The following is a 27,978-nucleotide window of genomic DNA, read 5'->3' as shown; positions in this document are numbered from 1 at the left end:
GCCACACTGAACGCAGTCTAGCTTAGTCAACGGCGCGCGTGTGAGCGAGCGAGGAGAGAAAGTTAATTTCGCAAATCTTCATATAGCATGAGATACTAATTGAGTGTCACTATTCATCCAACAGATAGAATCGGATGCTCGAGGCGCGCGTTCCGTTCTGCTTTCTCGGTGTCAGTAAATGGTGTTTTATCGACGGAACAAGTCTTGAGATTGGTGATTCCCCCCGTACGGGGATGCGCAGCTCTAGCTTAGTCGTACTTAGTCCTTCGCACGGAAATACTAGATTATCGAGCCGCGCGGTGTGTGTTAGTGTGTGAAACGGTGAGCATCGAATTTCGGAGAAGTAGTCCATTTCACGACATTGATAAGGCAGAAGTTTGTGATTAGATTGGGAAGCGTCGAAATTCGTAATGAATGGTCGTACACATTTGCCAAAAATGGTCTTGGGCACTGTGTAAAGAAGAGTCCAGTCTAGTGTACTTTTGCGTTGATGTCTGCCGGAAGGGAGCGGAAGACTGGGCACTCCTCAAACACTGCGTAGTGGCAACAAAAGCTAACGCAAAGCGATCGTAAAACGGGCGAAAGCAAACACACATGGTGGTAAAAATAGTCAACAAGTGTCAATCCTCCTATATCGTAATATTTCAGTGAGAAAAACGGAAAAAAGTAACGTCATTCACGCGGGAAATAAACGCCCTGCTATAGTAGTAGACGAAGAAGAGTAAAACGGGCAAAATACTGGCAAAACTTGCGGTGCAGATAGATAAATTTCCGACCAATTATAGCAGGAAAAAAAAAAACACACACGTCGGGTATTGTTGGTGATCGAGACCCCAGAGAAAACGTGAAATAAAACAACAGAGTTGTTATACAAATCGTACGATAGCGATATTAGCACTAATTAATAGCTCTCTAGGTGATCGTAAATTTTCTGTCGCAGTATCCAGCTCTGGTTAGGCCCATGTTCCACAGTAGTAGATGCCTGAATAATACATCAGAACAATCGACAAAAGTGAGCCCAGTGATTCCCAGTTTGATTAATTGAAATTTGTTTCGGACGTGCGCGATTGTTTCGGTGAGCAAGGCTAAACTACCTGTCCATAAGCGCAGCACAGCATCAGATCGGCCGTAATTTTTCGTATGCACAAGCATTGGCTCTGGTGGTTCCGGTGTGACTAATGTTACGATCGGTCGATGAACACCACGAAGCAGAGCGTATAGTGATACAGTGTCCAAATTTCCTTACAGCAACGCTCAAAGCACGTAATGGTCAGCAGATAAGATCGATTTCTTATCATTCGAAGGTGAATCAATGTTCAATGTCTTCTACTTCTTATTTAGTATGTGGTATTACTAACAACAAACCGGGACGTTATGCTTGTTGAAACTTAATTTCACAGTGTCTTTTGAATAAAACTCTAAAGCCGTAGGTTTTATATCGTTGCGGTGGTTATCGTTTGTTTGAAAAAGTCGATTTATTGTGGAACATTTCAGAAGACTGGCTAGTTTGTACTACAATCTTTGATCTTGGAAAGTAAATCTATTGGAAAGTCTACATTTTAGAACTGCGCATTGTTTCCTCTTCTATAAGCCAAACATTCAAATGGTTACAGTTTTGATAGACTGCGGCCGCTAAGCTTGTTAGCTTACCCGAGTGTAAAATTATGTCAACTAATTAGCGGTGTCGGCTGTATATAATTCAATTGAAGATGACCTATCCGGTTCGCATTCGCCATTCACACAAACATATAGTACACATATATGGGCGGCCAGAGAGAAGCTCCCGCTCTAAGCAGATAGTCACGCTATTCGCTTATCAGACTAATTGAAATTTCAAGTTTGTATATCAAGAACGCTTCACAGTGGCGAAACATCATAACAGATGATGATAGTGCGGCACATGACCTAATATATATTAGCTCAAAAAACGTGAGAGATAAGCCGAAGACGCATTAGCAGCGAAGGGAAGAAAACACTGCCACCGTGCTGAAAAACGATCTAACACTTTGGATTACAAACATCAACGTCGGTCAAATGGGCTGGGTGTTTGAAAAATCGTTCAAACGAAATAAACAACGGCTCGGTGTGTGAATAAAATTTAGCTTTCCGAGTACTCCGCTTGACACGAAGTGATCGAACGAAGAAACAACTTGTTTAGAAATGTATGTTTTGATTTGTATCGTTGTCATTTCTGCTCAAAACATAATTAAACATAAATTTAGTGAATAGAGTTGAGTGAGCGTGATTTTTCATTAACATTATTTGTTTTTGAAGTAGAATACTTCTCTCAGGAAGTTCGGCTACATAGGGATGTGAAATGAAAATCTAAAACCGAAAAAAGTGAAAAATATGTCCAATTTCAAATGCTAATAAATCGGTTAGTATTCGATGGATTTCCTTCGTTCTTGCAGCAATAGATTGGAAAATCTTCTAAGATTCTTCCCAAAATAAGATAATTGTAATTTTATTATTCACACTATTGTACTATTGAAAATAGTCAAGCCTTGTCAAAACGAAAAATTCGACCTCTGATTGGTCGTTATATGCTTGCTTCCCAAGCACGGTCGACAGGATCATATACCTTGCAATTGAAAACATGCTATTTGGCCTATATAAGAGCCTGTTCCAGCCGTAGCCGCTCATAATAGTTCTAGAGGGCGACAACAGCAGTCTTCCCTTAGTAGCAGCACATTTGCCTGTGGTTGGTCACCACGTCTCAGGAGCAGCGCGGTTTTGACGTTGGACTAACGTCTATATCGAAGTTAGGCTCCTGAATTTGAATATCTAGTAATTCAACCAGGGAAAACCAGGGAAAAGTGGTCAGGTTTTGAGCGCTTATATATCAGCCATTTCTTTTCAGAATTTCAAGGTTTTGGCATCAACCGATCAGAAATTCTTTTTGAATTTATGTAACAAAAATAACCTATTGTTCGAGATACACTATTGAAAAATTGATAAATCACATCGATTGTCTAAATCATACCGAGCAACCAATCACTACCTCTCTTCACAAGCACAGTCGACACTAACGGATACAACCGATCTGACTTTGTAAGCAGTCTCGCAGCTTTCAACCAATAACGAGCTCTCTTTCGGTAGCTGCAACAGGTGTTTCAACACCGTTTTAAAATGCTTCTTTTATCATTACCACTGAACAGATTCTAAACACCAATGGCTTGATTGATAGGGGAAATATTGCGCAAGATTGTCATATAATAATTTAAATATGTTTTCGATACTAAACTAGATAAAAGTTATGTTAAAAGTCGTGCACATTCAACCAATCACAAGCTCGCTTGTCCTTTGCTCGCGGATGGATTTTTGCATTTGGCTATATAACAGCCTTCGTCTTATAGCAGTCATCAGTTACCAAGTGGAAGGCCACTAGAACGGTCCTGAATAATCAGCAGCGGTGGCTGATTCCAGTGGCGAAACTGAGCTGCAGCAGAACCAGAGCGGTGGTATCAGGCAGCAGCGGCGGAGGTAGTGGGCGGCTGCATTTCTTCATTTAGTTCGGTTCCCTTTCGATCTGAGTTGGACCCCACCAGCGGTAATCCAATTCAGATATCGTTGGGTGAAACCAGCCAGAATCTGCACGAGCCAGCACCGCCACTAGGAAAGCTACCGCCATTTAGTGTGTGTGCAGTGTGCACATATAGCGTATGTGCATCTGCATTGCTATGACATTTGCGTTGATAGGGATGGCGCTGTTGCGTGTGTATGGCTAGCTATAGCGTGTGTAAGACATTAGCATGGGTAGCATATTATGGCTATTGCGTGTATATCTTCAGCGTGTGTACGGATAGTTGTAGCGTGTGTGTGGATAGCTGCTGCGTGTGTAATGATTAGTTTTAGCGTATGTATGGATAATAATAGCACATGGTTGGATAGCTTATGCGTGTGTATAGATAGTTGTATGGATAGCTTGAGCATGTGTGTATAAAAAACTATAGCTACAGCGTTTGTATGAATAGTTTAACCGTGTGTATAAATAGTTATAGCATGTGTGTGAATAACTATAGCGGGTGTTTATCGAAGATTATTATTGTCATTGAAAATATTAAAACGTCTTAACGAACACGGTTGTGAATTTGATTTTACAGCAGCGATTTTAAATTCTTCAGCCAGTCTTTATTGATCGAGGGAAAATTACTGCCTATGAATGAACACTTATTTACTAGAAATTTCATTTAGATCAAAACAGGTTCTTTTTAGTATCATAAATTATTGATTAAAAGAGTTGCAAGTTTTCTTAATGAGCATTCATTAAATTTTCGTTTTTGTTTCTCGGTGCGCGGTTTTGATTTTGTTTCTCGCACACAGAGAAAGAAACTTGTCGCTATCGTGAAAAATAACAAAACAGTTAGAAATGCTCTAAATCACAATTGAAGAAGTTAAGATATTTTCCTGCCACTCGCCAAAACCTTGATAACAACTACCGAAAAACGTGCAATTGAGCTCTTGCTATATTAAGTTATTGAAATAAACGTATTTTTTTAAATACATGAAGTTATATGCTGGGCTGGTGCTACCCTAGCATGAGTTCTATCGATTAAATGTCAAACAATTTTTAAATTTAAAATTTTCGTTTGAACCGTTCTGGGCTTCAATTTCAGATAGTTTCGTTAAGTTTGCTTTTTGCTTGGATAGGAAAATTTTACCAATTCGCTCAATTAAATGATTGTTTTAATAGTGCAGCTACGAACAAAGGTTTGATTCGAATATGTATGAAATGACAGCGATTAAATAAAAGATATCCATTCTTTTAGTATATATTATTATTTATAACGTTTTAACGTCTCAGCGTTCAGAAATTCACTGTTAGATAAAATTGCAGCAAATACTAGAGTTGCAATTCTCTCTATTATTTGTTTTAATGGAATATAAGAATACCGTAGTCCAACGTCATGCGGTCGTGTCTTGAGTGCCACCCTCCTACTTTTTTTCAGCGTGTGACGCCAGACAGCCATTATTCCCCCGTGTTGGGGCAGCATGAAGATTGCCATCAGGAAATCCAATTTCGGAAATCAAAATGCCTTTTTAAAGGCAAATAAACAAGTCATTGAAAGTTAATAATTTTTGTAAACGCAAGCAAGCATTCTGTGTTGCATCCTAGCAATTTAAATTTGTCGCACCCGTCTAATTTACTGAATGTGAAATAGCTTCCACAGTGCATGTTGTCCGTGTATCTTAATTCCACCAATGTTAGGGCAGCTCAAAGGTTGTAATTAGCAACCGATTCTGAACCGCAACATGCTTTTTTCAAGGCAAATAAAAGAATAATTGAAGGTTAATAATTTTCTGGCATCAACACACGCAGACATTCTGTGCGGGATGCAATCAAATTCTGTTGTAGTTGTCTAATTTTCACTTTATTTAGTAAACCCCCCACTGTAGGGGCAGCGCAAAGGCTGCGATCAGCATGACCAACTTTGAATAACAAACTGCCCTGTTAGACCGCATTCACAAAGACGAAGATGCAACACGCAACAGCGAGCAAACGAAATCGCTTGATGTTACAAACCGCAATAAGATACGGGTTAAACCCGTTGCATGTGTGAGAGCACCATTGGTGTTTATTCGCTGGATACAAAAATCATATGCGAATTGTGGAATAATTCGTCTAAAGAACATAAGGAAATGGTAAACCTGAACTGAAAGGCGTGGCCTATTACGTAGCACCCTTCGGCTATAGAAGAGTGTTTCTGGGAAAACTAGCTACCATCATTAGTCGGAAGGTGAACTGGATGGACCGTCCACAACGTTGACAGCAGTAACAGCAGATATCGGCACTCAGCAGTAACAGACCATAGTAGCGGGTCGCGCCTGTGGCTGCCTTCAAATTAAACAAATCACTTGCCCTGTGGTTGATCATCACGTCTCAGGCCTCTGCCAGGCTGAACGCCAACGCGAGCGATCGGGCGAGATTTTTGCGGTACATCAGCCGGCACTTCCTCTAATGGAAAAGTAGGATCATTTTGTTTAGAAGAATATTACTGTCGGTAATATTACAGAGATGCGATTGCATCATATCCGATATTGAATTGAACAATTGTTCTTTCGAGGACAAATAAAACACTTAATTTGAAGAGTTAATAGCTTTGGGTACCAGTAGCAGTATGGTAACAGCCTCAGCGATAGGTGCAGCCGGTACTTCCCTAAGGCCGATGTAATAAGGAAGTAAATGGAAGCGGCACGGCGAAACAGCTCGGGTGTTCTTAGACGCGCGTCATTTTTCGTACGATAGCGGCGGTATTAGCGGTAGATGCATTTGTCAACACTTACTCCAGTAAAGCCGTGTCTAATTTTCAATGTGAAAACACCTTTCTATTGTGTTGGCCGTGCGCATTAGGCCTCTGCCAGGCTAAACGCGATAAGCGGCGCGAACCGATACGCCGGCCGTAGGTTAATTTACAGCCGTAAGTAGAGCTGTGTAAAAGTATTCTACTTCAACCTTGCGGTCGTGGCTTTGCACACAAACCCTCCTGTGATTTTTTTTTTCAAGTGATCCAGTCAAACAGTTTATTTCCAAAATCTTCCAGTTTTTTCAGATATTTTCCAGTTTAATCCAGTTTTTTATTCACTCAAGCTCCGATTAGTTTTCGGGATTTTATGAAAAAATTTTAAAACGGACATTTTGTAGATTGATTAATTATTTAGACAATTCTTAACACAGGGTGGCGAAAATTTTTTCAAAATTAAATTACCTGTTTTTCCCTGAAATTTAACATCAATTTCCCTGATATTTTTCAGCATTCGGCACAAAAAAGTAAAACGCAAATCCGAAATCACAATGAATAAAGTATTCAATCGGATATGAAACCCAACAGTAGATGTCCCAAATTAACCTTTTGCGCTGAAAAAATCAGCTTTTGCACTAAAGAGCCGCTTGAAAAAATCACATCTTGGTTTGAAAAATTTTCCCCGAATATATGTCAGTTCCTTGATGGAAGAATGAAAACCCTGACATTCCTTGATTTTTCAGGTTTTTCCAGGTTTTCGACCGCATTTTCAGTATACCATCTTCTCGCACGAAACACGGTCAAATAAAAGACGGCATGACATGGTTGAGATAAAACCAAACGAATAGATTTTACCAGACCATAAAAAAATCTTCTATTTATTTTCTGTTGCGTAGCAGTTAAAAAAATGTTAGAGGACTTAAATACCAAAAGATAGCGAAGTCAGAAATAATTGAAATTTAAACTTCACTGATGTAACGGAAGGAAATGTTGCGTTGATACTTTTGTTAAATATAAAAGTAAATGGAAAAGCTGTATATCCTAATTTTGAGATAGATTGATTGCGTAATTTTAAATTTTGCTGCTGTTAGAGGAAATTTTTCAGTCCATAATTTTAACAAAATGTAAGCCCATAACAAAATAGTACTGATTAAAATGAGTAATTTTTTGCGAAGAGTTATCGCTTTAGTTGCTGTATCCAAAACTGACACTAGATTCAATCCCCGTAACAGAAAAGCTCTTTCACAATCCTTTTTTCTTCCTTTTTTTGAATTTAGTTGGAATCCAGTTTTTTCCAGTTTTTTCTTCAGCCTTTTTCCAGTTAAATCGAAAATTTTATCGGCAACTCTGATCTTAACTAGCATTGGCCGATATCGTATCGATACTTACGGTATCGATACATTGGGGCCAAAATATCGTTATTTTTTATCGATGCAGGCAACTTTGATATCAAGCTGGATCGATACATTCGCCCCGATATTTTTTCGATACTGAAGAGAAACTATCGGAAAATATTGTTGATTGCTACCGAGGGGCGAGACAGCTTTTATCTGAGTTACTCTCATGCTTGGGAGTAACTCTTTTTTACTCTATTTTATTCCGAAATTTCCAGATGATTCACATCTTCGATTACCTTGAGAACAAGAAAAATATATATGCGGTGAGACCGAGTAACATTCTTATTTATATTCGCGGTGGGGAAAAGGTTTAAGGATGGATTTTCAGAGACACGAGAGTTACTAAGATTTGCTTTTTATTATTCACGTTTTCTCAGAAAAACTCAAATTTTCTCACTTTTATCTGAGTTGCTCTTTTACTTGGGAGTTACTCTAATTTACTCAATATTACTCCGAAATTCTCAGATGATTCCCATCTTTGATTACCTTGAAAGCAAGAAATATATATGAACGGTGGGACCGAGTAACAATCATGTGTATATTTGCGGTGGAAAAAAAGTTTAAGGATGGATATTCAGAGACACGAGAGTTACTCAGATTTGCTTTTTATTTTTCAGGTTTCCTCAGAAAACTCGGAAGACCTCAAATTTACCACTGTCTTACCGCTCGATTGCTACAAATTATCTAACGGAAAAGCCTTGTAGAAGTGCGCGGATATAATCCATCGCGTTAAAGTCTTCTACAAACAGTGCAGAAATTTGGTTTGTGTTTTTTTTTTGTAAAAGACACCAGCAGGATTGAATATATTCGCTCCTTTTCAAGGCGGTTCTTCATGCCTCTTGCGAGAAAAATGCTGCCGCATTTGGTAATACTGTCTGTGCAGAGCAAAATCGTAAGCGCCGAGTTTTTGCAAAAAGGCAGGCAATAAAGAATAAGGAGCCAGGATTATCGTGCTGCCCTATATTTTAAATAACGCCGCAGACGCGCGTATGCTATTGCATTGATTTGTGTGTGTGACATATAATTCTGTCACCACTGTCCCATTCTGGTGCCATTAGTCTATTGACCACAGGGATACAAAATATACAGATTTGTCTGCAAAACGAAGATTTTTAGAATCGGTGTGCAGATTTTTATTGATTCGCAGATATTTTTTTTCCAGAGTCTGCAGATTTTTGTCAGAGTTTCTTTATATTTACGCAGACTTCCTCAACATCTGTGAAAATTTTTGCAGACTTTTGCCTGCGCGAACGCATTTTTTCGAATCACAGACAATTTTTTTTTCAGACTTTAAGCAGATTTTGTCGGTTTTTCGAATAGTTGCTTACATTTTTCAAAAACACCTGGCATCTCTGATTTTCCGTATTAATGATCAAGAAAAAATGGTAGCTTTTCATAGACCTGTTTCAAGTAGCAGGCAGAGTATCGATACAGCTGGTATCGATGCTCCGCCCTCGATATCAACCTGGCATCGATACCACCAGGGAAAAATTATCATTACTTGAGTATCGATACTTCTGCAGTTTTTGGCCAATGCTAATCTTAACTTGTTGGTGCCTGCAAGGCGAACCGTTTCCTTGCATACTCTCTCACCAAACATTAAACTCTCTCGCTCTGCAAGTTCGCACACGTACAGTCTTCCGTTTTAGCCATTCGCAACACGCCATACTCACACTAACACATGCTCTTTTAGACTATACAAACTCATGACACACACATGAATGCACACGAAGCAGGCCATCTCAATTATCTCTCGGATTTGCTCTCAACGAATCCAAATGAAACATTCAGTCGGTTATTTTTCGACAAATGATTCAAAAGCATGCCTATGTCGGCTAAATTGAATGTCGATTCGAAATATGAGATCAAGACTAACATTTAAATTGGCCGCATTTCCAATGTTGTTATTAATTCAATGTTATCCTAATTACTTCCCCATCATTCTCTACAAATAGGTCAACTAATATTTGCTTCCATGAACCTAGACTATTTTGATGTCTTGAAAGTGAAGCTTTTTTGGAAAGTTCGTAACAACCTCCTTTATCAGACAAGTAAACGATCTGCTGTGAGAATGTTATTAAAACTGATGTCTTGAAGGAAAACATGCTGACACAGGCAACAGTACTGCACCGAGTCATGTATGAGAAGACTCGTCGTCGCTCGTCGTCAGTGCAGTAGCACTTGATTGCCATTTGTGTGCAGTCAAGCCAAGTGGAAACAATGTAGCTGCTGTTGACGTACAGTGGTGCGTGTTCGCACACTACGGTGTGCGGCCGGGGATAAAATAATTCTGTATGCAACAGCATATTTGCCAAACATGTGAAAAGGGCCCATGTGCCATATGTGAACAAGCCAAATTTTCTCGTTTTTTGATCAATACAAGCGAAATCTGCTCTTACCAATAAGATTTATTGATAAAAGAATTTTCTCTTAATCAAACAATCTTATTTGTACGAGTAGATTAAGCTTATATTCATTGAAAAACGTGAAATTGTGGCTTGTTTTACATATGGCACTTGGGCCCTTTTCACATGTTCAGCGAGATATCACGATGTTGGATGTTGCATCCAATATGTGATTACAACTGAACGGATTTTGACCAGCAATGCTTTGATCGAACAACGACGGTTGCCAAAGCATGTGATACAATATTAACATATCATTGTACATTGAACAGTTAATTGGTAAAAAGTTCAATTGAAATCCACTTTTTCTAGTTCAGTTTCGCAGCTTTCAACCAAACACGAGCTCGCTTTATATAGCTTTATATACTACCCCTGAACAGATTTCAAACATCGATGTCTTAATCGACAGGTAGAAAATTGCGAAAGATTGTTATATAATAATTAAAATATCTCTTGAACAAAAGTTGAGTTAAAAATCGTGGACATTCTACTAATCAGAAGCTTGCTACCCCGTTGCTCGTTTCGTTTTGGTTGTCGTGACGAGTAGATGGCATTTGAACTGCAACCGTAGTGATGTTCATATCCATGTTTAATGATAAAAACTTCTTTCAAACTCCTAAAATTAGAAGTTGCATTGGGTTGCTGTCTTTTTGAATTCTACACTCTGTTTTTCTCAGATTTATTTAAATGACCAACTATAGGCTATTTAAAAGACAATAGAAAACCAACATGCTTCATAAAGATTTTTAAACAGATAGTTCAGATAGCTCGTTTAAGCTGTACTGATGGTTATATGTTCCCAGTTAAATAAATTTAATTCAATATGACAATCCGAGTTGCATTACGCGGTTGTGGTATAAAGAAAACCCAAATTATATGCATCTTACCGTTAGGTTTTAAACATTCATATTCGTATTTTTCAATTACAAAAATATTACATCAGCATCTGCAAGAAACTATTACTAACCATATAAACACAACCTGTCGCACAACACAACATATAAACACAACCGTATAAAGATACTAAACATATGAACACAACCTGTCATTGCCGGACTTGTAATTGAACAACATTATGCAAACATTTGGACAGTTGGAGAGGTCAATGTTGTCTATCAAACCGAGCTTGGTTTATTTTTGAAAGAAACAGACGGATGACTTTCAAATATGGCATTTTGTTGTCTGTTTTTTTATTGGTATCTTAAAACTGATTAATTTTTTTCTGGTTCTGCTGTCAATTTCAAAATTTTTGTAAATATAGATTTTCCACTAAAAACTGCAACTCTTTATCGTCACTTTTCCAACGAACTTGTAAATACAGGATTTTTTATGTGACATCTTTGCTAAACAGTTGTAAGAAACTGACAATGATGCTGCTTTGGAATCGGTGAGTGAGCTATCTTTCACAAGCGCAATTGAAGATGAAAGGAAGTTTACTTTTTACTAAATCGTTCTTAATTAAGACCTACCGTGCTGAATCGAAACCCGTACAGTATCGAAATCCGTACACCTTGATGTTTTTCTTCAGTTTTAAGCATTATAAAAGTGAAAATTCATATGATAGTTACATGTACATATCCGTTGAGTTGTTGGCCTTCTGTTAAATTAAACTATGCGCCAGTAGGCCATGAAATAAAAATATTGAAAAAGGAAAAATCAATCGTGTATCGGTTTCAGTTGTCATTTCGTTGTATCGTTAGAGAATTTACTAAGGAAACGTTCTTCAGATAAAAACGATTTTCAAGTGGGATTTAAGTGTTTTACTTTGTGAATCTTTTTAAAATTGATGGAAAAGGTAAGTCTTTGTCATTTACGAGCTGTATATTGTCTAAGAAATAGTGTAAGTTGTATTTATTCAACAAAAACTGTGCCGTGCGGATTTTGATTCTTTTTATTTGCTTGAATCGAAATCCGTACAGCGTGTGTATCATGCATATATTGTTGAACTTTCTTCTTGTTTTTAGCATATAATGGAAGAAAACAAGTATAAATATACGGTTAACAATTTTAAACGAGCTGTGACTGAGGTGCGCAAGGGAAAGTCGTACAGGGAAGTTTCGAGAGGTTCCGGCGTTCCGGTTACTACGAAACGCTACGAAAATTGCACTATTTCAGCTGATATCAAAAATTAGAAAACCGTGTGAAACTTTAGGAGCCAGTTGATCCTTAAAAATATACTCATTCGGTAATTTAAAGATAAATTATGAATAAAAGATGTTCATTTTTGTACTTCTTCATCTATACGGAGTTTGATTTATTGTTGTATGGACTTTGATCCGGTCTATATCGCGTGTGTGCGGATTTCGATTCAAAACATGTTCTATTTAAACATGATTTTTTCGAGTTTCGGAGTGATTTTAATCATTTTGCTGGAAAATAGTGATAAAATATAAGTAGACCTATAACTAAACATGTCAGTTTAAAGCAATATGTGATTTCTTGATTTTATAATGACCGTCGAAGATTATCATGTGCTCATGTGTACGGATTTCGATCCAGCACGGTATATAAGAAATTTTACAGTTGTCAAAATCGGACCATGTTAAACGTAAACGCTTTTCTTTTTATGACTTTCTGGTGGAATATGACCTCAACTGGTTTCGGTTGCGGCAACTTAATGGACAAAATGGCTTTCTTTTGGTGGTTGATGAGTTTGAATTGGTGAAAAGCAAAACAAGAAAACTATAAATTATGATTAAACATAACCGCTCGTTTTTGGCTCATGTGTGCCAAAGTCGAACCGTGTCGAAAGTGAAACGTGGTCAAATCGAACAAAGTCAGAATTCTCTAAATGAAATATAAAACTATCGTAGTCCTACGTCAAACATGCGGTCGTGTCTTGGATACCACCCTCATACTATTTTGATAAAGTTATCGGCTTACCAAAATTTGTGGTCAGCAAAAATATCGATTTTGAAATAAAAGTTTCAGTAACTATTATTTACTTCGGCTTTTTAAAGTTAGTCGTGTTCTGAAAGCACGAACGAGTGATTTTTTTTGGAACAGTTTATGCAATATGTTGCAAAATACATTGTGCTCTCAACGTGTAGAAGATAATGTATAAGCTTGAAATGTATTTTTGCTAAAAAACATGATATAACCAAAGCGTCCAAAGTAGTATTATATGTTTACTTATTCCTCATAACTATCATTTCAATGGCGATTAAAATGACTGTTCGACTGCAGTAAAAATGATGATGATGATTAGTAGGCAGCATTTTAGCTTATCAAGATTCTACTTGCAGTGACTTGTCACGAGTTTACGAAGCGGAAAACTTTGAAAATTTAGCTTATTTTCACTAAACGGTGGATTTAAACTAAGAAAATGCCTACCAACTCCATTTTACGCAAATATCGCATGAAAAACAGTCTGCTGTGAATATCTGCCTTGGCTAAAAACTGAATCTATCATCATTTTCCTAGTTCTACAGTTCAAAACAAGAAGTCGCACGGTCGCTTTTAGCTTTGCGTTAAATCGCCAATAGATTGCTTGTTTTATTCCACTGAATTTGCTCTACTAGACATAGAAGTAATTTTCGACATGGTTTGGTGTGAAGGTTCAATTGCGAAATTGTTAACTTTTCATCAAGGTCCAATCTTTAAGGTTCAGCCATGTACAATATATTTACTTCAGATCTTCCTGAATACCTACCTCCAGAATGTACAAAGTCATTAGGCTCTCGTTATAGTCAATCAAGTTAGTTGTAAGAATTTTCATTTTTCTCAACGGGTAGCTCTAAAAACCCCTACAAGTAATTAAGGTAATTGCGAAAGTAACAAAATCGTTTGGTTTCTTGTTACACCTCTCTAACAGTGTTGATTAGCCACTGTTTTTGATTGGCCACACAGAATAATTATCTGAGATTTTTGCTAGAATACTTACGTTACAAACAAAATTCTCCTGGGCCAGCCAACTCAAAAACTAACGAGAGCGCTAATACGCTAACTTAAAACAAGCGATCATGTTTGATAAATTGTGCTGACAGGTTAGAAAACTTCTCTAAAAGTAGTTATGAAAAAATTTAATTTGTTACTTAATTTTTTTCTATCAATTTCGGTTATTCTTTGCCTTCCTACTGAAAACTTTCCTGCATGTATTACTATATTTTATACTGCACGCACGCGATAACTGTCCGCCTTTGATGATACTTTAGTGCGAGATCATATAAAAAGGGACACCCACGCTGTACGGATGCCCAGTGTCTTTATTCTAATGATTATTTTCTGCTGATTGTGTGCTTTCTTGTGTCATGTAAAAATTGTGTGTGGGTCAATTATTTCAGTCAAAAAAATGTTATTTTTTCAGACAAAAGCCATTTCTGTTAGAAATAATAAAATCATAACCTGTTAAAGAATGTAAAGGGTCAATAATCTTCCAATCCCTGGAAAAGAAATTTAGTTCTCTATTGAACAATATCTCTCTTTGTTACTGCTCATGGTTCGTTTCCACGTGGATCATTCTGTGTCACTGGCCCCACAAAACGTCTGAGTGGGTTGTCAGCACCACATCATGTATGCGGCGTTGTTTTATCATCGCCCGATTTTATTCTCTTCCACTATTATTAGTGTCGGCTAGGCCGAATGACCGTGGCAATGGATACCGCTGATTTCGCTTCGTTTTAATAATAAGACAAAAGTGACAGTGCTCAAAGCCGACGAGGAGACGCACGGTGAACTGTTCTGTTTTGTCTTGGGCTAAGCGCACTTATTGACAAGTTAAAAAAAAAATACGAATTTTGTGCTTCGTAAATGTAATCCAATATACTTGTGTTGACTCACTTGGTCCTCTAGCTTGATTTTCTGCACATCATTATGTGCGAGACAATAAAAGCGTATTATGCTTGGCAGATTCTGTCAAAGCGGTTTATTGTAGAATTAGACTGGGAATCTGGGACCGATGACGCCGGCAAATCGCAGACATTTCTCTATGATATAGGTGTTACCTGTAAAAGGATTTTAGAGCAGAAATCTTTTTAAAAGCTCATGGTTTTTGTCCTAGCCCAAGTGACTTCCAGCTACTTTAATAAAAAACTTTATGTTTGTGCTGTGAGACTGGTTTTGGATATACTAGCTTGTGAATCATGATTAACATTTAGTAGTTCAATATGCCGTAAAATATTTTCAGTAGTTCGGAAATAACTTAATTTGAAAAACCAAAACGTTCAAGAAAAGGAGAACTGTGTGTCGTTGATTACCTCTGACATGATAATGGATTTTAAAAAAAGGTGTTTTAAAAGCGAAAAATAAGCACTAGTTTATTAAACTTTCCATTTGATTTTTTTTTCACAGTCTGCCTCCCGAAAATGATGATTCCACGTCAAAAAAGCACGTGACCATATACCACTTCCGATTCAGACGGCTGTGATAATCTGTGACCTGGCGTTGACTGAATCCGCACCAAAGGCTCACATGTGTGTAGGCAATTATGGAGCACCCGCACGACCAGCAAAATCAGCTGGAAACACAATCGATTAATCCGGTGCCAAACCGGCGAATTATAAGCGACCTGCACTTCAACGCAATCAACACCAATTATCATAAGAATCAAGCGAAAGTGAACAACAACAATGTGGTGGTACAGAGCGATGACTCGAAAATCTTGCTGTTGCCTTCGAACCATCGAAAATTCATAATAGTTCCGGCGCAGCAAACCAGCGCCAACGGAAGTGGAGCAACGGCTGCCTCTGCTGGACTCGCTACTCACCACGCTTTAGGCAATAGTAATAATAGCCATAACAACAGCACTAGTAATAATGACGGGAGCACTCCAACTAGTCCGAATATCACCAGCTCACCTATTCCCGGTCAGGCAGTAGCAAAATTCGAAATCGGAGAAAGCTCCTCGAGTGGACCTAGTTCGGTTTTGTCTCCATCGTATCCACTGGCTTCGGGCTCGAAACCGAAACAGTTCAACAGTCTAAGATCGGTACGTTCTGGTAGGTAAATGTTGCAAACATCCCACCAAAATCCGTTCCATGATATTACAAACCAATCATTATTTTTCTGTAGGCCATGATCGTACAGCAATCGCTGATGCACACATCCCTTCACCGATCGCCCGGACTGGATCCTATATTTTCAGCGAATCTGGTGGGACTCCTCGGTTGTTTTCAGATGCAACATCCATTCGGTCACTGGCGTCGATCGGAGTGGGTTCCACCGACGGGCGACGAATGGTGATCCGGCGGGTGCCCAACTCCCCAACCGAGCTGCTGACCATCATCAACCCTCCAACGTAAGTTTTTACCTTTACTTTCTTTTTCGTGGACTATGTAGATTAGATCTTACTGATTATACACCGCAAATTGTTTAATTACCGTACTTGATGATGTCAGAACATTCGCTACCGGTTTTCAGTTAATGCGTGTGTATTTGCGAGTTATAAAAAATAAAAGTAGCAAAGTGGCACGCAGCCGGGTGCCGACAGATTTTTTTTTGTCGTTGCGATTTACGATCATTTTATGAACGTTTTGAGACGTTGCCCCTAGACGGAACATCTGAATCGTTATTACTTTCGTCGTTTTGATGTAGGTCGCAATGTCGCAATGTTGTTTTTTTCAATATGTGACTGAAAAAATTAATTAGGTAAATTGTTTATTTTTTCCGGAACTCGAGTAACCATATTGGTTGGCACCTTGTAATTAGGTTCAAACTACTGGTAGATTAAGCAATGTAGAAATGAGTTGAAAATTATAACCGGTAGAATAGATTACAAAAGTAGAAGCGTCATATCGCATTCTACTGTTGCGTAACAACATAACTGCGATCGTGCCACTGCATTCGAGAAGACGGAGTATCAACATTTGCATGCACAACTGCAGGTACGCCTAGTATCTAGTGCTAAACGTACAATTTGATAGTGAAACATCGCAATTGTACCATTTTTATGATGATGATCCATAATCATATACTGTAAGCCTGTAGATTTACGCGATGGCCAAGTTGAATTGCTATTTCAACCAGGCGCAGCCGCCGTTCTAGTCTGACGGAATAGACAAGCCGCACAAGTCGGCCAGTCAGCAGCCAGTTGGACGTCAAACCGGGGTACGACTCTGATGACAATTTCCTCAATTGACAACCGCGCGAGCTTCATTTGAATACTAAGTGCCGAGATCCGCAATGCCGGAGGTAAAAGCGAACTGGTCCAAGCTCAAAGCGGTATTCAGTGGGTATGGTATGAAAAAGTCCAGCGGCAGAAACCAGCAGCTGCGGCAATGACTAATTTGTGAGGTATTGAAGTACATGCTTTTTACTGGAATGAATAGCGAAATCGGCTCTGATAAATTTGTGGGCCATGGTCGGGAGGATGCTAATTTTCTTATCGTTTCTAAGCTAATAACTTAATACGATTATTAAGTTCTCATCAAGCATCACTGAAACACAATGAAATCAGTCTAGTATTACCTCACAATGAGAATGTGATTTTTTAGTCCGACTAAAAAGCACTGGTTAAGATCTGAATGTGAAACGGAATGGCCACACGGAACAATTGAAATCCCATTAAATTTCGTTCGTGACTGGTTTGATGTGTACTAGTGATATTTGCAAATCAAATAACCTATTCAAATTACTGACTGCAATTTTCAGTTGCGAATTAGTTGTATTCTGTGATATTGCTTGAAATTAATATGACAGTTTGCGTTCTATACATTTTTTATCCAACTATTTTCTATTTCTGAAACGGAGGTTCGAACTCCCATTTCAGTTTTTGATTATTCAAGTGATAATTACAGAAAATCTATTATGGAGAAATATCAAATGGATGAGACGCAGCTGAGAACTAAGTTTCTCGAAAGTTTCTTTTTTTGAGCCTTGAAACTAGAGTAAAAAAGAAAGACGTAAAACGATAAGACTAGGCTGACCAGACGTACCGTTTTGAACGGGACAGTACCGTTTTTTCGACTATTTTTAACCATCCCGTCATTTTGCCATTTTGTACCGTTTTCGGATACACCTTGAAAAAATCGTAAATAGCGCTTTGCATTGAAATTTTCCTAAATGGAAAATGAGTTTCCAAGCAGCCAGGTTTTTCTAATATTACTGCGTACGTTTTGTGCCTTCCTGACAGTACCGCACCACTAGAAGGACATCCCCTATCGTGAACTGATGGAAAAGTCGCGCTTGGAAGTTGAGACCATGATAATTGTTAGTCAAAATCTTGATCGTCATGTGACAAATTTCAGGGACTCATTGCAAAAAATCACAGGAGGGTTGTGTGCAAAGCCACGACCGCAAGGTTGAAGTAGAATACTTTTACAAGAAAGATAACCCGGCTTGCTTGCGTGTCAGTCATTTTTCCTAGCAAATAAATGTTGACCGCTCATTGGCAGTATTGAAAATTCTGTGCAAATGAAGTTTAAGTACTACTCAATTTCAGTTTGCACATATAAATACGACCTCACTGAACAGGAAAAGAACATACTCTTTGCGGCGCAAACAAGTTTCAACAGTCAGAGTACATGTACATGTGAATTCAAATTAAGATATATAACTTTTCGTTAAAGCTCAGAACGAGAAAATATTAAATCTTCAATTCATTTGTTCGGTTGTCCTAAAAAGGACAGTTTGTTGTTGAATTTGAAATCGGATATGACGCTGATTGCATCTCTGTGTTACGCCGATAGCGGGAGTTACGGTGATCTTGCGTATGACGAAGGTATCGTATTACCTGTTTTATTGAAGGGGAGAAAGAGGAATATTGTAAAATTTTGTAAACATTTAACTCAAACAGTATTACCAAATCGTAGTCAGGCACTCTGACAACAAAGCTGAAGGCTGTTTTCACACTGAAAATCAGACAGCCAGCAGAAGTTTTGATTGCCAAAATCCAGAATGCCGAACAGCCGTAAAGAGAGCTGTTTATTCACCTACGGCAAGTTTCTCGCCCAATCACTCGCGTTCGCGTTCACCAGGGCAGGGCAGTTAACAGGGCAGTTTGTTATTCAGAGTCGGTTATGCGTATCGCAGCCTTTGCGCTGCCCCTACAGTAGGGGGTTTACTAAATAAAGTAAAAGGAAAAATTAGACAACTACAACAGAATTTGATTGCATCCCGCACAGTATGTCTGCTTGTGTTGATGCCAGAAAATTTTTACCCTTCAATTATTTGTTCATTTGCCTTGAAAAAGGCATTTTGCGGTTCAAAATCGGTTGCTGATCACAACCTTTGAGCTGCCCTAACAGTGGGGGAATTAAGATACACGGACAACATGCACTGTGGAAGCTATTTCACGTTCAGTAAATTAGATGGGTGCGATAAATTTAAATGGGGTCCCAAAGTTTTTTATGGTTTTCTTGTTTTTATATATCAGCTGAAAGAGTGTAATTTTCTGAGCAAAACGTGATTTTCAAAAAATGTTTATCATTGTCCTTCGATTTTAAAATTAGGAATAAAAAACTGCTCGAAATGTCTTAGGTGACAGTTCGTCTATATACCGTACATGGGCGAACTGTCATTCAAGGCATTTCGAGCAATTCTTTTAATCTTTATTTAAAAATCGAAGGGCAACGGTAAACATTTTTAAAAAATTACGTTTTGCTCAAAAAATGCATCTATTTCAAATGATATATAAAAACTGGTATAGCTTTAAGATCCAATTGCTAGGATCCAACACAGAATCTTGCTTGCGTTGTCAAAAATTATTAACTTTCAATGACTTGTTTATTTGCCTTGAAAAAGGCATTTTGATTTCCAAAATTGGATTTCCTGATGTCAATCTTCATGCTGCCCCAACACGGGGGGAATAATGGCAGTCTGGCGACACACGCTGAGAAAAACCGCGCTGCTCCTGAGGCGTGGTGACCAACCACAGGGCTAGTGCTGCTGCTAAGGAAGGACGACTGCTGTTGTCGCTGTCTAGAACTATTATGAGCGGCTTCGGCTGAAACAGGATCTTATATAGGCCAAATAGCATGTTTTCAATTGCAAGATATATAATTCTGTCGACCGTGCTTGGGAAGCAATCATATAACGATCAATCAGAGGTCGAATTTTTCGTTTTGACAAGGCTTGACTATTTTCAAAAGAACAAAAGTGTGAATAATAAAATTACAATTAACTTAATTCGGGAAGAATCTTAGAAGATTTTCCAATCTATTGCTGCAAGAACGAAGGAAATCCATCGAATACTAACTGATTTATTAGCATTTGAAATTGGACATATTTTTCACTTTTTTCGGTTTTAGATTTTCATTTCACATCCCTATGTAGCCGAACTTCCTGAGAGAAGTATTCTACTTCAAAAATCAAGATCGGACAAGTTCATCAAAGCAATGAATAATTGGTTGTATGCTTTGGTTGGTCAAAATGTGTAAAAATCAATTTTATCATGTGTCACGTTTTTTGAACCCATTTGTCCTGTTTTATCTCAAGAAAATCTGGTCAGCCTAGATAAAACAAGAAATGCTCAAGAAATATCTTTGACCTAAAATTACGTCTTCCGGCTACATTCTGGGATAGATTTTTAAATCGAAATACCGAAAATATTAGGAGCATCACGAAAACAGCTCAATTTCAAATGCCAATAACTCAGTCAGTTTTCAACTAATATCCTTTATTCTTGAAACAATCGTTTTAAAAAATAGCTAAGCGGCCTTGGTGGCCAAATACCATCCAATATTGATATTTTTGGAATCGGGATGATATCCAGAGGCTGGAAATCAATCTCAGACGCTATTAGGGGTTCAAAAAGGTGACTACCGGTCTCTGGAAAACGGTCTGAACAGGCCAAATACTACTATTATGAGTATTTCTGGAACCAGAACAATATCCAGAGGCCTTAAATCGATAGCAGATGTAATTTGTAAATACATGACTGGTTTCTTGAAAACAGCATAAATCGATCGAATACCACCCAATATGTATTTCCAGATTCGAGATAACGTTCTAAGGCCAGAAATCAACACCAGACGTCATTTTGAAATTCAAGACGGCGATCTCCGGTTTCTGGAAAACAGTTATAAATGACCAAATACCACCTAATAAAGTTTGCATAAAAAATGGACTTATTTTGGTGATAATGGTACGGTGGTACGCAGCTGGAGGATGTTGGGCGGGTTCGCCGACTTGGGTGCCACATCAATATTCAGCCGCTCCATCTCCTCCTACGATCGCTTTGAATAGTGGGCCGACGCCAGATCCAGCCAGAACACCGCGTCTTCGCCCTTATGGTATTTCTTGATGAACGATGCAACTTCTGGCAGGCACTTCGTACTATAAATTTCCCCATTCAGGGCCAGTTCCGACCGAAAGAAGACATCCCCTTCTCACTGATTGCCAGCCACAGCAGCACCTTCTTGGGGAATTTGGTGTGTAAAATAAACTTCACCTTGGAGCTCACTTCCTTCGTAGGGGAAATACAATACGAAGTGTCTGAAGTCGTTACCATCCAGGATGAGATTAGTCTCGAATCGAAGAAAATCGACTTGACCAGCTGCCGCTGCATCATTGCCTGCAACTCCAAGACCAGTGGACGGAACTGCCGTTTTCTAACATGTTGTGACAGGGTTGTCAAGATGCCAAGATGCTGTAGATACCGGAACGGGCGTATCCGGCGTCCACAAAGTGCCGCACGATGTTCGTTTTTGACGCGGCGGGGTACCATTTCTTGAACGCGCATACTGCTGAACACCAATTTTTTTTTCTACTAACTCATGGGTTGCTATGATTGATGTTGCATGGGTAGTTTCGTCAATGCGTGTGAAAGTAAACCCCTTGAAAATCAGCAATTTTGTCCATTTTTAATGCAATCGTTATGAGTACTTCCGGAAAAGGGTTGATGTTCAGAGACCGGAAATCAAACTCAGACGCAATTTTGAAATACATGTTTGGGGCAAACGGTTTTTCAGTTCCTGGAAAACAGCATAATATGACCGAATACCGCCTAACTTAGTGTTTTGCATTTCCAGAGGTCGTGAATCGACCCAAGTTATCATTTTGAATCTCTTTATAGCTCTCTATAGCCGCCACATTATTTATTTCATTAGTGTTAGAGCTTTTTTCAATGTGGTCCCCGTGGTTCTGTGGTTAGCGATGTCGGTCGGCTAGCTCTCCCACACGGTTGAGATATCGGGTTCGATTCCCGATCGAGTCGAGGCTCTTTTAGAGCTGGAAATTTGCTCGACTCAGCACTGGGGCACGGTGTATCGTTGTACTTATCCTACACATGCAAAATGTGCCAAAAACAATATCGATAACGAATTCTCTCAACTAATCTAGTTGATCGAGACCGCTATTAGCCCCAAGGCTAAGCGTGCGATATTGTTTGTAGAGTTTGTTTCAAACAAATTCTGCATTCTCTGCGAAGCATAGAGTGTCTTGATTGAAGTTGTAATAAAAATTCATAGGTATATAGGGTAGGGAACGGCTTAAGCAGTGGCGCCAGTGGAAACAAAAACTTTGATTGTCTAGCTGTCTTACGAATATAAGAAATACCGTTAATCACAAAGAAATCAGCATATACCAAGATGGCTTGACAAAATATTTTTTTTAAATTTTTTTATCACCAATATTGAGTGGTTAATTTGTGAGTTCGAAATCCAATTTGTGGTAATTTGTGGCTAAGTGGTTTCCGAGAAATTTTCAAAAAACTGAGTCAAGCCATCTTGAAACATGATTTTGCTTCAAATGAATCGGACAACGATGATATATACATCAATCGAAGGCTCTTAATTTGTGGTTCACGAAAATGCAATTTTAAGGTCATAACTACTAGTGTTCGTGGAGAAATTTGTGTTTTATTATTCACGTAGTTCTACGTTTTGTTTACTTGTTGTTGACGCTGCTGGCGTTGGCTGTTTGCGGTGTTTGTCACTGCTATACTGAACGTGCGTGTGGGGAATATGGTAAATATCGAGATTTGGGGAACTAAGCCAACACACTTGTTATTTAAGGTAGCCAACCAGGCGCAAAATGAATGTGTGTAAATTTGTTGGTAAAAAGGATACCGGTAACGAAAATGTACTTTCAAAGGAAAGCAATCCAAATTCGACGGATTATTTTTCAGAACCAGCAGCAGAGCCGGATTTACGATTGTGGGGGGTCCGGGGCCCAGTCTTGTGTGGGGGCCCCAGACTAAACTTTATCCATCTTTGAAAACCTAACAAAAATTTGTCAGAAATTTTCAGAACATCTTTTTATAAGGTGTCTTCGCTGAAAAATTATCAATTATATAATCAACACTCAATTCGCAAATTCACAATGCCATATTTGACAGCCTAGCTTTTTTCATACGCTACCTATTTTTAATTAGTTTCAGCTTCGAAAAAAGACGGCTCCCCCAGTTGCGTTCGAAACCATTAGACTCAAATTAATACGCAATACAATTTTTAGTTTAGCATGTATTTCGCAAGTTTGCTAGTCAAATTTAAATTCTTCAAATGTAATTCAAAGGAAATATTCACTAGACTCTGATACTACTTATAGAAAGCGGATTTGATTATTAGGGGCCAGACTTTCAAAATTCATTATTAATTGAGACAAGTTCATTTTTTCTTGATTTGTGATGGCCTCAAAATGTGGGACCCCTCTTAAATCCGGCCCTGCTTCTGCAGGTCTGTAAAATCTGCACACGGACTCTGAAAATCTGCATTTTGCAAAGCACATCTGGTATCCCTGATTCGGACAAATTAGCAACAGCAATGCATTAAAAAACTTGTGGGTTATTTTCTTTCTCTGCTTAACCTCCTATGCGCGCTGGTTTGATACAATTGGTGTATTAGAATGTGTCATTCCAAGAGAATCCGAGGTGAACTCTTATGGAGGTAGTTGTGATATTGGCGCTCGCGAAAAATATCACTGAAGGAAAGTTCAAATTTTCTTGCTGAAAATCGAAATTTGAATCTCATTTTTGATAGAGAAAAAACCTTTCTCGATTTGTGGGGGCCCCAAAAATGTTGTGTGACCCTCCCCTTAAATCCGGCTCTGAGTATAGCAGTGACAAACACCGCAAACAGCCAACGCTACAAGCGACCAGCAGCGTCAACAACAAATAAACAAAACGTAGAACTACGTGAACAATAAAACACAAATTCACGTACAAACACTAGTAATTATGACCTTAAAATTACATTTTCGTGAACCACAAATTAAGAGCTTTCGATTGATGTATATATCATCGTTGTCCGATTCATTTGAAGCAAAACCATGTTTCAAGATGGCTTGACTCAGTTTTTTGAAAATTTCTCGGAAACCACTTAACCACAAATTACCACAAATTAGATTTCGAACTCACAAATTAACTACTAAATATTGGTGATAAAAGAAGTAAAGCAAATTATTTTGTCAAGCCATCTTGATAAATGCAAGAAATCACACAGAAATCACCATTCGAAACAAATCGACCTGTATTGCAGCCCTTCAGGAGCCACTGCGGGTGCTGAAAAAAAAAAACGCATGCAAAACAGATGGAAACTGCTTAAAATAGGTTCGGGGTAATTGGAATAGTGTCCCTCGATTGGTAACTTTAATTGATTACTGTTAAAGTTTGCTAACTTAGTTTTACAATCTGGAAACAAGTTCTGGCAGAGAAAAAGATAGAGAACAGATTGATATACTTCTGTTTGAATTTCACCCAACACATTTCGAGTATTTCGACTCAATACACAGGCGGTTCCTAAAGCTGCTTAGAATATGTTCCCTACCCTAATACTACCGGTTTTATGCACAGTGTGATGAAATATTTAGTTCTGCGCATGTGGTTCAAATCACAGTTTGAATTCGTTAAGGACATACAGTCCAAAGTAAAACTATGGTAGCGTAAGTGCAGTTCACCACTCACCCCGCATTATCACTCCTGTGTACCCTACGATTCGACACAGTCTACTAAATTAAGCTATTTTAGAAATATCGATGAAAAAAACTATTTTACGTAGTTGGTAACACTTCCATTCATATGAATATCATCTTTTCATCACTTTCAATGAAATGTCTCTGCAACATTGTACTACAGAACTACTAAACCGGTCACCACTTCTTCTTCCTTTCAATGTCCGACATTTTTCTTTCTTTTAAACCATATTCCTCAATTAACCATTCCGACTCATATACACGCAAAATTTTTCCTTGTTACTTTAAAAGTAATAACTGGAAATTCCGCCTTTTGTAATATGTTTGTTACTTGAGAGGTAATAACATTCTTCACCAGTCAAGTTACATCACATACTGTCATATGTTTTGCATATGTTACGAGATCACGAGTGTGAACGATACAACCACACGCAAATTTTTTTTTGTTCTTTTCAAGAAATAACAAAAAAAGGTTCTCTTATATAATGATTTCATCACTTAAAAAGTAATAAAATTCATCTCCAGTTAACAAACAACACATACTGTCGCATATTTTGCACATGTTACTAGTTTCATCTAAAGGCCTCGAGTTAAAGTATGGCCGACTGAATTTCCGTCGATCTGGCAGCCATTCTAGAATTTCAAAGAACTAGCAACATTGCAAAAAGTCAAAGTCATTTCATGACTACATACTCGTATTTTCAGTTTCATAGTTTTTTGTTTCAATTTGTTTTGCTATATATAGTAATGAAAAAATGTGTGCGTAAAGAGACCTTTCTCTCAGTTGACAGAAATAAACTTCCACAGGGCAGTGTATGCAGTTTCATCGCGGCGTGCTGAGATGCGGGAACACAATAGTAGAGGGTGATTCGACATTGGTCTCAGGAAGAGTTACCCTTACCCAGTAGTTTAATTGGCCAAAACACCTTGCCGGAGACAACGGAGATTGCGGGTTCGAGTCCCGTCTGGACGAGGGAAAATTTTTTCTAATTCTAGTCACACCTTCTATTCCCGTTCATCTTCGCATTCCCGCGAAACTACATACATTGCCCGCTTTACTAAACTTAAAATGTAAGTCAATATGACAAAAAATGAAATTAGTTCGTAAAGTATTCTTATGTTCGATTGGAACGAGTTTTGACAGTTCGATTGGAACTTTTCAGTGACAGTCGTCCGAACTTTAACTATAGGGCTTTAGTTTCATCCGGTGTGCGTGTATTAGTTTGTTCCTTATTCGCGTTCGGAGTAGAGGAAAAATATGACAAGAGCTGCCAGGTACGTTTTTCACCCTCATACAACGTTGATAATTTCATGCACTTTTTCGTATGCTTTTTAAAATCACATCACTATCTGCAAACTGCGTCAGGAAAATAAACAAAAACCAATGCTTTCTTGCAAGCGGATGCAAGTCAATCGCTTCATGAAAACTCATTTGGACCTGTTTGATTATACAAAACTCGAGCCCATTTATGTAGCAAACCCATATTCACATCTTCGTAACTCTGGTCACACGGTATTACATATCTTCATTTCAAAGTACAAAGTGGGGAACGAAACAGTGGTGTTTCTAATTAGACATTTGGGGTTGACGGGTGAGATTTTTTATTATGTGTGAATAAAGAGGAAAAAATGAACCTAATCGTTGCATCAATAAAAAAGCAGCGAGTGAAGTCTCGCTACACATGCGTTGCGGCTCTTGGTTGTACATTTCACTGCAACAACGCATACAAGCGCGTAGCTGTCTTTCATTTTATTACTTTTAGTTTGTTATTTATCTAATGCGCGGTCCTTAGACACAAAAAGTAATAAAATGTTGCGCCAAAGTAATAAAATTATGCAACCAAAATCACACACATAAAAACTCGAAAGCCAAATTTGGGGTTAGAGGCGGGCAATCCATTCTCGAACTGATCTATAGAGCTCGTTCTTCAAAGTGAGTGAGTGGTCTACCGCTCTTTTTAAAGAGCGGTAACTCACCTCTTACTTTAAACAAACAGCTGATAGCTGATTTTGTTAATCAGAGACCGCGTGAGCCATGTGAAAGCTTTACACCCCTTTTACTAAGCGCAGAGCGGCGAGGAAAAAACTGCAATAGAACTCCCAGCAACTAGCTTCCACTGGCTGTCTATTCTGCTATGCACAAGTCATCCACCAGCCGTGAGAGCAAGAAAATCATCAACTTGCCATTGCCACAGGTCGCACACAAGCACACGACTGGCTAACACCGAGTACGTACACGAATGGATGGCAAAAGAGGAATCAAAAGCGCAACAGAACTGGTTCTCTGCTCTTCTGAATCTATATAGATGCAACAAACCTGCTCGCGAGCTGATCAAAAGAGTCAGTTCTTTGGAAGAACGAAGGCATTTGATTACGAGCGGATAGCCTGCGAGCTGATCAAAATTGATAGTTTTTTGTAACAAAAATATTATTTACCATATATATCATACAATAGCACATTTCCAATAAAATGCATGTAGTGCATTACTTAGCGTTTCATCAGTGCCTGCATAAACTGTGGAAAAATTGTCGCTATTACTACTCTGCCGTGGGCTGGGATTTTGACGTAAGCGCCAAAAGCACAAAATCGCTTCAGAACCGATATATTTTGAATCGTTCGCAAATAAACAGAAGCGCTTTATTACGCAATATGATCTGATAGAAACTGAGTAAATATGATGAAAAACGTACCCCATTGCTTTAACACGTTCATTTTTGTAAATGCATTGAGTTTTAATGCCAACGTTACTTCTTCTGCAAAATAGCAAAATCATTTCAACGTTTTGCACGAAAAGTGACGTCGGTGCGCCTGAGCAGTCTAGTTTGGCATGCATACCGTCGGTAGTCAGCAGCAAGGATATAATTGAAAGTATGCACTACACAAGCATAACACACTATCGTATCCGTACCTCAACGTCACTTCTATGCAAAATGGCGCTGACGTCACTTCGCATTTTTTATATTTCTTAGTCATTTATCAAAACTTTTGAAAACGGCAACAAGCATCTTGAAGGTGATTGTACATACTATAGAAATTCGTAAAAAATAAATTTAAGAATTTGGCGCTTTCGTCAAATTTGCCAGCCCACGACAATACTGATAATATTAGTCTAGTTCGATCCGTAACATCCCCTTCAAAACTAGAAAGTT

At 38.4% G+C, this 27,978-nt stretch overlaps 1 protein-coding gene across 5 annotated transcripts in view; it reads left to right on the top strand.

The window, feature by feature from the left end:
• LOC129726759 (sodium- and chloride-dependent GABA transporter ine) overlaps positions 1-27,978 on the top strand; it is a 68,144-nt gene that overhangs the window by 11,080 nt on the left and 29,086 nt on the right. For 2 of the 5 annotated variants that reach the window (XM_055683825.1, XM_055683827.1), the window contains 2 exons: positions 15,334-15,980; positions 16,054-16,279. In XM_055683825.1, coding sequence (XP_055539800.1) covers positions 15,470-15,980; positions 16,054-16,279 — 737 coding nt within the window. In that variant the 5' untranslated portion in view covers positions 15,334-15,469. Of the gene's footprint in view, positions 1-12; positions 1,305-15,333; positions 15,985-16,053; positions 16,280-27,978 lie in introns of those variants that run through there. The other 3 variants (XM_055683826.1, XM_055683824.1, XM_055683829.1) reach the window with 3 other exon arrangements.

This window comes from Wyeomyia smithii, chromosome 3 (genome assembly GCF_029784165.1).
Source record: "Wyeomyia smithii strain HCP4-BCI-WySm-NY-G18 chromosome 3, ASM2978416v1, whole genome shotgun sequence".
NCBI lineage: Eukaryota > Metazoa > Arthropoda > Insecta > Diptera > Culicidae > Wyeomyia > Wyeomyia smithii.
This window is presented reverse-complemented; position numbering and strand designations above follow the sequence as displayed.